Source organism: Xenopus tropicalis, chromosome 3, assembly GCF_000004195.4.
Source record: "Xenopus tropicalis strain Nigerian chromosome 3, UCB_Xtro_10.0, whole genome shotgun sequence".
In the NCBI taxonomy this organism is placed as follows: Eukaryota; Metazoa; Chordata; class Amphibia; order Anura; family Pipidae; genus Xenopus; species Xenopus tropicalis.
Window position 1 is genome coordinate 24,991,455 of NC_030679.2, and position 11,630 is coordinate 25,003,084.

Below are 11,630 nucleotides of genomic sequence, written 5' to 3' on the forward strand. Positions count from 1 at the left end.
TTTGCTTTTGTTTTCTAATGTAGGTGCGGAGCTGTCAACCCCCCCCCCCCCCCCCTATTTTTTCAGGAGTTACCTAAAATTGGCTTCTCTCCCCCATCTCCTGTTATCCAGCGCATTCTACTGTTTTTTTGTTTTTATTAATCCCCTGAAGTTCATAGCAAATTGTGGGTGCGCATGCGCAATAAGCAAGTGGTGAGATAATCCGGAGCATGAAGTCACTTCTGGAAGCGCAGCCCGCCGAGTGATGTCACTTCCGGGTATAGCTGTAAATTTTCTGCGGCACAGTGGTGTGTGCTTCACTATCCCCTGCCTGCAATGCAATTAAGTTGGCAGCTCTGTAGGTGACAGTTCAAATCTAATTGCTTATTGATTGCTATGGGCAATATCGCCAGTCATGTTTGCAATGTTAATGAATACACCCCATATATTTCCAGGCAAAGGTCTAGTGAATTGTGTTTTAGTAATCGGTTATTGTGACTAGAAGTGTTCATTTGTTTTTTACTTTTTTATTTCAAATGTATTTACACATATTGGGAGATGATCCTCCAGGACTGTACTGTAGAACGCCTGTCAGATTGAGCAGCCATTTGAGGCAGGTGGTTGGGTGGGAGATTATGACAATACAAGGGCCCTGGGCTTAAAGGGCATTAGTGCAGTTACATCAAAATACAGATTTATAGGAAAGTGTGCCAGACTACTTGGGGTAATGTAATAATGGGCAATAGTTTGCTACTTGTCTGGTAACCCATAGCAACCAACCAGAGGGGGGCCAAGTCCAGTCCGCCGGGTGCCCTAGGCTACCAGGCCGGCCACCTCGACCCCACTGCTTCCCCCTCTCCCCCCCCCCGCGTGGGGACGCCATAGAGGGGGGAGCGCGGCATACAGATGCCGTGCAGGGAGGGAGCGCCAAAATCAAATGTCAGGGTAAGAGATCCCGGACAAGTGGTGGCAACAGAGGTACCTCGCGCCCTCCACTGTTGCGCCCTAGGCAGGTACCTCTTCTGCCTACCCCTAGTTCCGGCCCTGCATTACAAGAAGTGACAATGATAGTTGTATTTTAATAACAGCAGGAAAACCATAGATTGGGGCATTCATGATGTTTGGTGCTGATGGTGTATATGTGTGTCCCCCAACTGTCACAGGTGCATTTCCCCTGACACTTCCTCATTCCAGTCAGACTTCCTGTCTGCCTCATAATGCATACATTAGCAGTTATCCCAAAAAAGGAAACAGATAGCAATAGCAAAGAGATGTCTCTCAATATCCCTCCATCTGAGACAGGTATGTTACACAGATAAATGTTATTGATTAAGGTGGCAGGCTGTGGGGCAGGCAGAGTTGTGCAAGTCTGGGAATGAATATTAGAATGACCTGCGGGTACAGGCTGAGTGCAATGAAAGAGACTTACATCCCTTTTGAATAGCTCCCTGATATTTGTCTCATTTTTTGGTCAGCAAATGTGAAGGCAGTATTGGGATTCATACAGTACATACATATATATATATATATGTATTGGTATGTTTTTTTCAGTTTTTTCTTTAGGATATTTGAAAACTTCTTTACAACAATCTGCAGTGATCCAATTGGCTGACAGCAATGTCACTAATGGCAGACCATGCCTTATTGGTCAGGCCCCTCCTAATTCAAGGTTACATATATATAAAAACATTGTGGTATTATTCATTCAGCCATAAGTCCAAGAATATTTAGGACAGTAAATTCAGGTTCTCCCCAAACTTCATACCAAGTAGCTTTATGTGGGGCTTCATTTATCTTGGACAGCAAATAATCATTTACCTAAAGTATTTAGGTTTGGCCCCACTATTCACTGCTTGATAATTGAAATAGAAAATAAAGGATCAAGATTTTGTCATAGTTTTTGCCCTTAAAAAAATATCCCTAAAAATGACTTTTCTTTTCTAGATATGGCCACTTCAAGTTTCATCAGCAAAAAAAATGGGCGCATAAAACATCCTATGAATGCATTTATGATATGGGCAAGGATTCACCGCCAAATGATTGCACGGTCAAAGCCAGATCTCTGCAACAAAGATATCAGCATTCATTTAGGATATGAATGGCGAAAACTCACAGAGGAGCAGAAAAAGCCTTATTACGACGAGGCCTTCAAATTAGATAGACAACACCAGGCATTGTTTCCAGGTATTTTATCACTAATAAGTTATGGATGGCAACAGCCAATGGCATCACATTAGAATTCAAATAAAGACCACAAGCCTACACACTATACTGCATATAGGTTTTTTTTCCTTATACTATAATGTGCAGAACTAAAACTGAAAGAACTTACATTCTATATAATTTAATCCCCAAATCCTTGTTCTTTCATTAACTGTCTGAGTGGGAAAGATAAATAAATGTATCAAGCATTAAGAGCAGCTTTATTAAGAACTAATTATCTGCAACAGTAACACCAAAAAATGAAAGTGTTTTAAAGTAATTAAAATATAATATACAGTTGCTCTGCGCTGGTAAAACTGGTAAGTTTTGGGGCGTGGTCTGACGCTGATGTGAGCACACGCACAAACTGGAGCTCCGCTGCAACACCCGGGAAAATATCCTGAACTAACTCCTTACACTACTTAAATACGGAGCCCGACGATCCCAGCTGGGACCCCTTACCACAGAGGGAACTAATGGGGCAGAACAGGGCACAAAAAAGGGCCACGGAAGCAGCAGCACGACTAGAAAAGTTTGCCCGCGAGACTGTCCAAAATGGCGGCGCGGGCGAAAGGCCTGCCTCTACCCCAGGATCCCCTACTAAACACAGCGAGCAACCGGCAGCGGGAACTGCAAACCAACGACAAGCCGAAATACCAACGGTCACTGAGCCTACCCTCCACGATGTGCTGGTAGAGATACGCTCGGCAAACAGCGCCTGCACGACATTGATAAATAACAAAACGGAAGAAATCAAAATCGACCTGTCAATTATAAAAGGCGACTTGCAGAAACTACGGGAGAGAACTACTGCGGTCGAAGCCAGGGTGAGCAACCTTGAAGACTCCTGCAGAAACCTCCCTGAGCAGTGCCAATCAGTACAAAAACTGGTAACGGAATGCCAACGCAAATCGGACAACCTGGAGAATCGCCTACGACGCAGCAATTTAAGATTTGTCGGCTTCCCGGAGCAGTCGGAAGGGAGTGCGCCAGAATCCTTCCTAGAAGCATGGCTAAAAGAAGCGTTCGGAGCAGACCAGCTCTCCAACACCTTTGCAATAGAAAGGGCTCACAGAGTCCCCACCAGACAAGCACCCCCAGGGGCACCGCCTAGACCGCTGATCGCTAAGCTGCTCAACGCCAGAGACCGCGACAAAATCCTAACACTCACGAGGACGCAAGGCCAACTGCGATGTCAAGCTGCAAGCATATCAATTTATGCGGATTACTCTGCCGAAATTCAACGACAACGAGCAGGCTTCCAGAGTGGGAAAAACCGCTTACGTGCCGCAGGCCTAACCTACGCCATGATGTACCCAGCGCTCTTAAGAGTCCAAGCGGATGGTAAATCGCACTTCTTCACGGCACCCCAAACTAAAAGTTTTTACAAGTTTACTTATGGGACTAATTCTACCCAAAATTGGGGAATGGGTGGAAGGGGAGGGGGGCAACGGTTGGGAATGTTTACTTATCTGTACGCCGTTTAAGTACAGCAAAGCAGTTCTGACAATCCTGTTATTGTGTTATATTCAATGTTTAATGCTCAATGTTATATGCTCAATGCTTTACGGTAAATGGTCCGTAGGGAAAACCCAAGGAAAATGGCCAACAGTAGGTGCGTGGTACTACCCAACCCGGAGAGACTATGGCTATCCAGTTGACTAGCTGGAACGTTAGGGGCCTAAACTGCCCCATTAAACGCAGACTAGTTCTAGATTTCCTGAAAAAGCACAATACCTCTATTGCATTTCTGCAAGAAACACACCTGACTGGATCTAAAATACTAGCCCTTAAAAGGCACTGGGTTGGTTGGTCCTACCACGCTACCTACTCCACACACTCCTCCGGTGTAGCTATCCTCATAGGGAAAAAAGTCCCCTTCAGGTATGAATCCTTGAAGTCAGACCCCAAAGGCAGATACCTATTTTTACACTGTTACCTATATGCATGTGAACTCATACTGGCAAATATCTACATACCTCCACCATATGACCCAGAGGTACTGCAGGTACTTGCGGACGAAATGTCCAAATTCCCACACGCACTGTGTATAATAGCAGGAGACTTCAATGAAGTCCTTACCCCCAGCATCGATAGGACATGGAGACAACCAGACAAGGTACCCCCCAAAACAACCCAATTCGCACAGGTGATAAAGTCACTGGCACTGTTAGACCCCTGGAGAATAGCCAACCCCAGCACTCGCCAATTCTCCTGCTTCTCAACATCCCATCTATCCCTTTCTAGAATTGACTTAGTACTAGTTAACGCTGCAATGATTCCCTACATTAAGAAGGTAACCTACCTCCCGAGAGGAATCTCAGATCATGCACCAGTACAACTTCAATGGCAACTCCCCTATAGAATTAAGAACTCCAGACCAGCCATTAACCCTACATGGCTGAATATACTTGATAATTTTGCTACAGTAGAAGCCAGCATTAAAGAATTTATGATGCTAAACCAGAGCGTAAACCAGATACTTCCCTTTTGGGACGCTCTAAAGGTGTATCTCCGCAACTCTATATCAGCTGAAATATCAGCATACAAACAGCAAGCGAAAGCCGCACATACAGAGCTAGAACACCAGGTATCCCAACTAGACATACAGGCAGCCAACCTCCAAACCCCTGAATCCCTAGCTGCGCTACGCGAGGCACAAGAAAAATATGCAGACAGCCTCAGACAAAGAGCCCAACATAAACACTATTTCTCAAAAATTAATATATATGAGCACGGGGAACGCTCAGGTAAAATGCTAGCCCACCTGGCCAAGGCACATACCACCCCTCCCCCTATCCCTGCTCTAAAGGACAGCAATGGCACACTATGCACAGACCCAGGGGAGATTGAAAACCTGCTAGTCGCATACTACACTGACCTCTACTCTGCTAAATCACAGGTCCTAACAGACGACATAAGAGCCTTCCTAGAACCACTGAACCTACCATCCTTACCTCAAGAGTATAGGGAATTCCTAGAAGCCAAGATCACAGACATAGAAACTCAAGAAGCCATAGACTCCTTCCCACAAGGGAAAGCAGCAGGCTCCGATGGAATCCCAATAGAACTCTACAAGAAACACGCCAAATCCCAAACACCACTCCTTACCAAAATGTATGGGGAAGCCATATCAACAGGTATTCTCCCTGAATCAATGTACGAGGCAGCTATAATATTACTACCCAAACCTGGTAAGGACCCGCAGCTCTGTGAGTCATTTAGACCTATATCCCTACTAACCACAGATGTTAAAATATACGCAAAGATCTTAGCACGTAGACTGGCCAGAGTAATAAAAACATTAGTCAACCCAGACCAAATAGGGTTCATACCTACTAAAACAACTGCCCTGAACACCAGAAGGCTCTACTTGAACCTATCACTCACACCTAGCAACACCGGCAACAGAGCAATAGCAGCCTTAGACATAGCTAAGGCGTTCGACACGGTGGAATGGTCATACTTATGGTGTGTCTTGAAACAGCTAGGCTTTGGTCCAACGTTCATAAATATGGTCCAGCTACTATACAAGTCCCCAAGGGCCACCCTGCGTATCAACTCACTCTGTACCTCCAACTTCACACTCTCCAGGGGCACAAGGCAAGGCTGCCCACTATCCCCCCTACTCTTCGCCTTGGCCATCGAGCCCTTTGCTCAGGCAGTACGTAAGCACCCACTGATACAGGGCTACGAACTAAAAGGCACAATTGAAAAAATCCAGCTATACGCTGACGATACCTTAGTATACCTGGGAGACACGGGCCAATCGCTAACAGCTTTGATAGAACTCACGGGCAAGTTTGGCCTAATCTCAGGGCTAAACACGAACATGTCCAAGTCAACACTATTCCTAGTAGATGATAAATATAGAGGCAACCCCGGGGAGCCCTGCCCCCTACAAGTCACCACCAAATTTACTTACCTTGGCATCCAGGTAGCACTACCCATTGCAAAATACACAGAGCTTAATCTAAACCCCCTGCTCCTGTGGGTTCAGGAGAAATTCAGAACATGGGAAACGCTACCACTAGGTCCAACAGGGAGAATACATCTGATAAAAATGTTTATACAACCTAAAATGTTATACATCCTATGGCACTCTCCGATCCGAATCCCCAAGAAAACTTTTACCAAAATACACTCACAATTTACCAAATTTATCTGGGGAACCTCGAGAGCAAGGCTCCGCCTCAGCACCCTAATGAGACCCAGGGACAAAGGTGGACTAGCCCTGCCAGACATGTATATGTACTACCTAGCGGCACAGCTAACTCATATCTCCCCTATGATCCACAATGAGCTCTCACCCCCACTCTTTCAGCTGTGGTCACAAGCAACCAACGGCATGGAAACACCCTGGCATGCCTTGCTAATCAAGCACATAAACAATGAGCACCTTCCAATTACGGCACTACAATGCTCGGTGCTGTCCACTGCACACAAACTGATAAAATACACAGGCTACCCGCCACAAATGCCAATATGGCAAAACGCTATCCTCCCCAAAATGGCACAATGTAACCCCTCTAAAGTTTGGCAAACCCTTGGCATAACCACCTTGGGAGATGTATGGGATAACGGCCAAACCATACCGTTTTCTACCCTGCAAAAAGACAGGCATCTGCCAACCAACCAATGGCTAACGTACCACAAGCTCAAAACAGCCTTAACAACACGCTGGCCCGGTACAGACCTCGAGGTAAATAACTCCCAGGTACTAGAGAGTCTGCTAAACCCTACTCAAAAAGGCAAGATGTCTACCCTGTATAAACTGCTCAGTAAACCAGTGTATAGCAACACCGAACTAGGGTCTAGAGCCCGGTGGGAAGAGGAACTAGGGTCAATTTCAGATGACCAATGGGACTGGGTCCTTGAAACCCCAAAGATAGTATCATTCTCCCAAAGGCATAAGCTACTACAACTCTACACAATACATAGGGCCTACTACACAGTTCAAAGACTGCATGTAATGAAAGTACTAAGTTTTCCCTACTGCCATAGATGTAAAACCGAAATAGCCACATTGGTACACACACTATGGGGATGTACACATCTCAAAGCCTACTGGGATGGGGTCTGCGACTGGTTAATGAATAAAATTCCAGAGTGGGGCCCCGGTGACGCCAGAAAATGTCTCCTGGCACTTGACTTCAATCCCTCACTGGACCTACATACAAAGATATTTATCGCAAAGACACTGTTCCAAGCCAAGAGGATATTAACCCTGCATTGGAAGGACACTGAACCTCCCTCCATACATGAATGGAGGAAAGCAATGGAGGACTTGGCAACGCTTGAAAGAACAATACTGGACAAAAAAGGCCAGATGCTAAAATTCCTACAAATCTGGCGTCACTGGGCAGATGGTACCCAACAATAACCAGTCCCCCACGTAGCAGGACCCACGCAACCTAACCCAAAACAGGCTAAGTCTTATCTCAAAGGGGAAACCTCCCAAAACGGAACACCTACCAGGGTAACAATGTAATTGCATGTAACTTGTACTACTATATGCCTACCCATGCCACTGTAAAATACGCACTGCATGAATGTATGTACCTTGCTGAATTGTTTAATAAAAGATAACGCATTGAGCAAAAAAAAAAAAAAAAACTGGTAAGTTTGCAACAGAAATGCTACTATAGTTTATATAAATGAGCTGCTATGTTAACACGGGGGCAGCCATTGAAGCTGGGAAAAAGGAGAAAAGGCACAGGTTACATAGCAGATAACAGATAAGCTTTGTAGAATATAATGGGGTTTTATCTGTTATCTGCTAAGTAACCTGTGCCTTTTCTCCTGTAAATGGCTGCCCCCATGGCTACACAGAAGCTTTATTATATAAACTATAGTAGTCTTTCTAAGGAAAACACACCAGTTGTACCAGTGCAGGGCAGCATTACATTATATAGTAATTACTTTTATACACTTTCATTTTTTGGTGTTACTGTCCCTTTAAAACTCATGTCCCTTATTCCCAGGGGTAGGTAAAGGAGAGGTATTTTAGTAAAAATAAAACAATTATCCATAATTGAATAGTAGAATATTTTCAAGACGACCCCTGTTCATTTTTCTTATTAAAAATATAATTATATACTGGTACCTGTTATCCAAAATGCTTGGGTCCTGGGGTTTTTGGATAAGTGATCTTTCTGTAAATTGGATCTTAAATCAGCTAAAAATCATTTAAACATGAAATAAACCCATTCAAATTGTTATGCCTCCAATAAGAATTAATTGTATCTTAGTTGGGATCAAATAAAAAAAAACAGTAAGTTTTATTATTATAGAGAAAAAGGAAATCATTTTTGTTATATAGTCTTTATTTTTTTTATTTACAAGAGAGAGGAAAACGAGGTGTAAAAAAAACATGGTTACAAATAAGATAAAGTGGCATGTAACATCTCCAAAGACTGGTACAAAGGATGTAATTGGTTTTTGAGCATCTAGTGCCAGACATACAGTACATGGACGGGCATTGACTTGGCCACTCCAGAACTATCTCACTGGCCCACATATGGGGTTAAAAATTAGGTCCTGCCGAACATATCTGGCCAGATATCTTTTGGGCAGGTTGAAAATTCCATTGGACAAGCTCGGTCTTTGAATGACTTTGGCAATATTCAGAGCATGTACTGACAAAACACACAGCAACAGTATTATCAATAGATTCCCACAATGCATTGTAACAGCTCCTTGATTTTTAGTTATCCTATGAAGGGATTTTTTCTAATTTCTAAGTGATTCTCTGCAGACTGGAAATACGAGCCAAAACGTCGGAACAAAAAATACTCGGACGAGTCCGCTCAAATGCCCAGCTCTTCTCAATGCAAAGAAAGTCAAACTCTGGTACATGAGAGCAAAATACCTGCCTTGGTATGCAATCAGCCACTTAATGACACACACGGTGAGTTAGCAAATAGTGTTGTACATCTTAGTGCATCTCTAGAGTTAACTATTTCCTGGGGTTTATTGAATAATTTGGTGCTTGTGCAATTCTTTCTTGATACAAAGTCCACAGACGCAAAACAGAAGGCATTATATATGGTGTAAGGGTGCAACCAACATTTTTTACTGTGTCTTCCCTGAATTGCAGAAGGTTTCTCCTCTCCGTTATGGAGCACAGGGACCTGCAGCTACCCCCATGAATATTTATGAAGGGTGGACAGATGCACACTTTGGGTGTGGTGACTGATGCAACCCGCAACGGGTCCTGTCCTTAATGTCTGCCCTATGGCCTACCCATGAGACTTGTCTGTGCTGGCCAATACTGTGTCCTGTACCTGGCACCAGAGTTGTTACCTGGTGTGAGTTGCAGAGCAAAGCCATCCCTCTGGTCAAAAATGCTCTGTGCATGAGCGCTAAGGTGTTCTTATGCTCCTAATGAATGCCCCTATTAATGTTTAGACAGGTTCATAATATAAGCCTTTATTATACCCAGATGTACAACATTCATTCCATAGTGTGTTATATCATTTCCTTTATTACAGCAGTTATGTCAGACACTAACTGATGTTACTGAATGACTGGAGAGGTTCCTGTCATGTAGTGATATATCTTTATGTAATGTGTTCTTTTATTCCTGCATCAGAAATATAATATCAAGTCTATTTTTTTTCTGTTTCAGACAGAGGAGGAAAATTACAGCACAATAATGATCCATTCTCCAATCAGCAACCAAATCAGATACCGGTGCCTCCCACCAGGACTAAGCCAACCGGGGTCCTGGCGCGCACACATAAACCTCGTACTTCAGCCATATGCAGTTCATCACAAGCAGAATCTACATTTCCTAACAGTAATAACCAATGCCTGACTAGTTCAGTACCAAACAGCTTCCTTGTCCCTGACCTCCAGTTACATAGTTACATAGTTATAGTTACATAGTTACAAAGGGTTGAAAAAAGACCAGTGTCCATCAAGTTCAACCCATCCAAGTAAACCCAGCACACCCAACCCACACCTACCAATCTATACACTCACATACATAAACTATAAATACAACCACTAGTACTAACTGTAGATATTAGTATCACAATAGCCTTGGATATTCTGATTGATCAAGAACTCATCCAGGCCCCTCTTAAAGGCATTAACAGAGTCTGCCATTACCACATCACTAGGAAGGGCATTCCACAACCTCACTGCCCTCACCGTGAAAAACCACCTATGCTGCTTCAAATGGAAGCTCCTTTCCTCTAATCTAAAGGGGTGATCATCTAAAAGAGAAAACAAGGCTAACTGTTTTTTAGGCATGTGTATGGGGTGGAATTCCACATTCCAAGGGTGTAATTGGTTTTTGGACAGACATTGGCTGCAGACTTAGCCACTCCAGACCTAGCTTATTGGCCCATGTATGGGGTGAAAATGAGGTCCTGCCAAACTTTCACCTCATAGGGCTCAGCCAGATATCTGTTGGTCGGGTTGAAAATAGATTCCAAAAGTAGTACTTGAGAGTACCATAATATGGTCAGCAACAATGTGAATCCTGAATTCTCTTTCTAAATGTTTCAGCTCACTAAGAAACACCAAATTACTAAATAAACCCCAGGTATTCCACACTTGTAACAATACTGTCTCAGTATATCCTTATGTAATGTCTTTCATTTCCGCATTAGAAATATAATATCAATACCATTGTTTTCCTTTTTCAGATGGAGGAGGAAAGTTAAAGCAAAATAATGATCCACTCTCCAATCAGCAACCAAATCAGATACCAGTGCCTCCCACAAGGGTTAGACAGCCTGCAAGGCAGGTAGATCAGGCCTTGAACCCGGAGAATTCATCACAAGCCAACCGTAATAACCAATGCCTGACTAATTCAGTACTTGGCAACTTCCTTGTTCCCGATCGCCATGTTAACAGAGGATATCACAGGGATCCTTCAAGTGCCTTGCCAACACCCATGCCTATCCATCCCACTATGGCTTTCCTCCCCTTCTATCCCGGCCATGCTTATCCACTTTCTTATTTAGGATTTTCTGACTATTGTACCAGTCCTCCATATTTTGAGTACTACCATGCCTTTCATACATCTGGACCTCATTTCCTTCCACTCAGGTAACCATTGTGCTTAACTTTATTGTTCACTGTCATTTTATTTTTATATTTACTTTAATACACCTGTCAAACAAGAATTGAACCCTATGCCAGAGATGTCCTGCTTTTTCCACTAGCGGTCAACTATGCCACACACATGTTTAGGGGCTGGATTGTAAAATCATGTATTATAACTCTAATGCCAAAATGCTTTCAATAATAGAGCAGTAGACTCACACTGGGGGAAGTAACACTGACAGCAACAGAATGACTGGAGCCACTAGAAGCTACCAGGGTTGTACTGGGCCAGCAGGGCACCAGGAGAAAAGCCAGTGGGCCCCAGTCCTTATGGGCCCCTGCTGACCCAGGCCTGCACCTCTGCCTGTGCAGCCCCTTTAAAGAAGGGG

At 43.8% G+C, this 11,630-nt stretch overlaps 1 protein-coding gene across 1 annotated transcript; it reads left to right on the forward strand.

The window, feature by feature from the left end:
• The first annotated feature begins 1,193 nt into the window (after positions 1-1,193).
• On the forward strand, positions 1,194-11,248 carry LOC116409531 (transcription factor SOX-30-like). Its single transcript, XM_031898190.1, has 5 exons — positions 1,194-1,281; positions 1,924-2,163; positions 8,939-9,091; positions 9,812-9,982; positions 10,839-11,248. Exons 1-5 carry the CDS (start codon positions 1,197-1,199, stop codon positions 11,246-11,248), a joined length of 1,059 nt encoding a protein of 352 aa, XP_031754050.1. The 5' UTR covers positions 1,194-1,196.
• Positions 11,249-11,630: the final 382 nt, after the last annotated feature.

Coding starts and splice junctions, on each gene's coding strand:
- LOC116409531 (XM_031898190.1), top strand. CDS start 1,197: ATGCATACATTAGCAGTTATCCCAAAAAAGGAAACAGATAGCAATAGC. Junction 1,282..1,923: donor TATCCCTCCATCTGAGACAG/GTATGTTACACA, acceptor TTTCTTTTCTAG/ATATGGCCACTTCAAGTTTC. Junction 2,164..8,938: donor ACACCAGGCATTGTTTCCAG/GTATTTTATCAC, acceptor GATTCTCTGCAG/ACTGGAAATACGAGCCAAAA.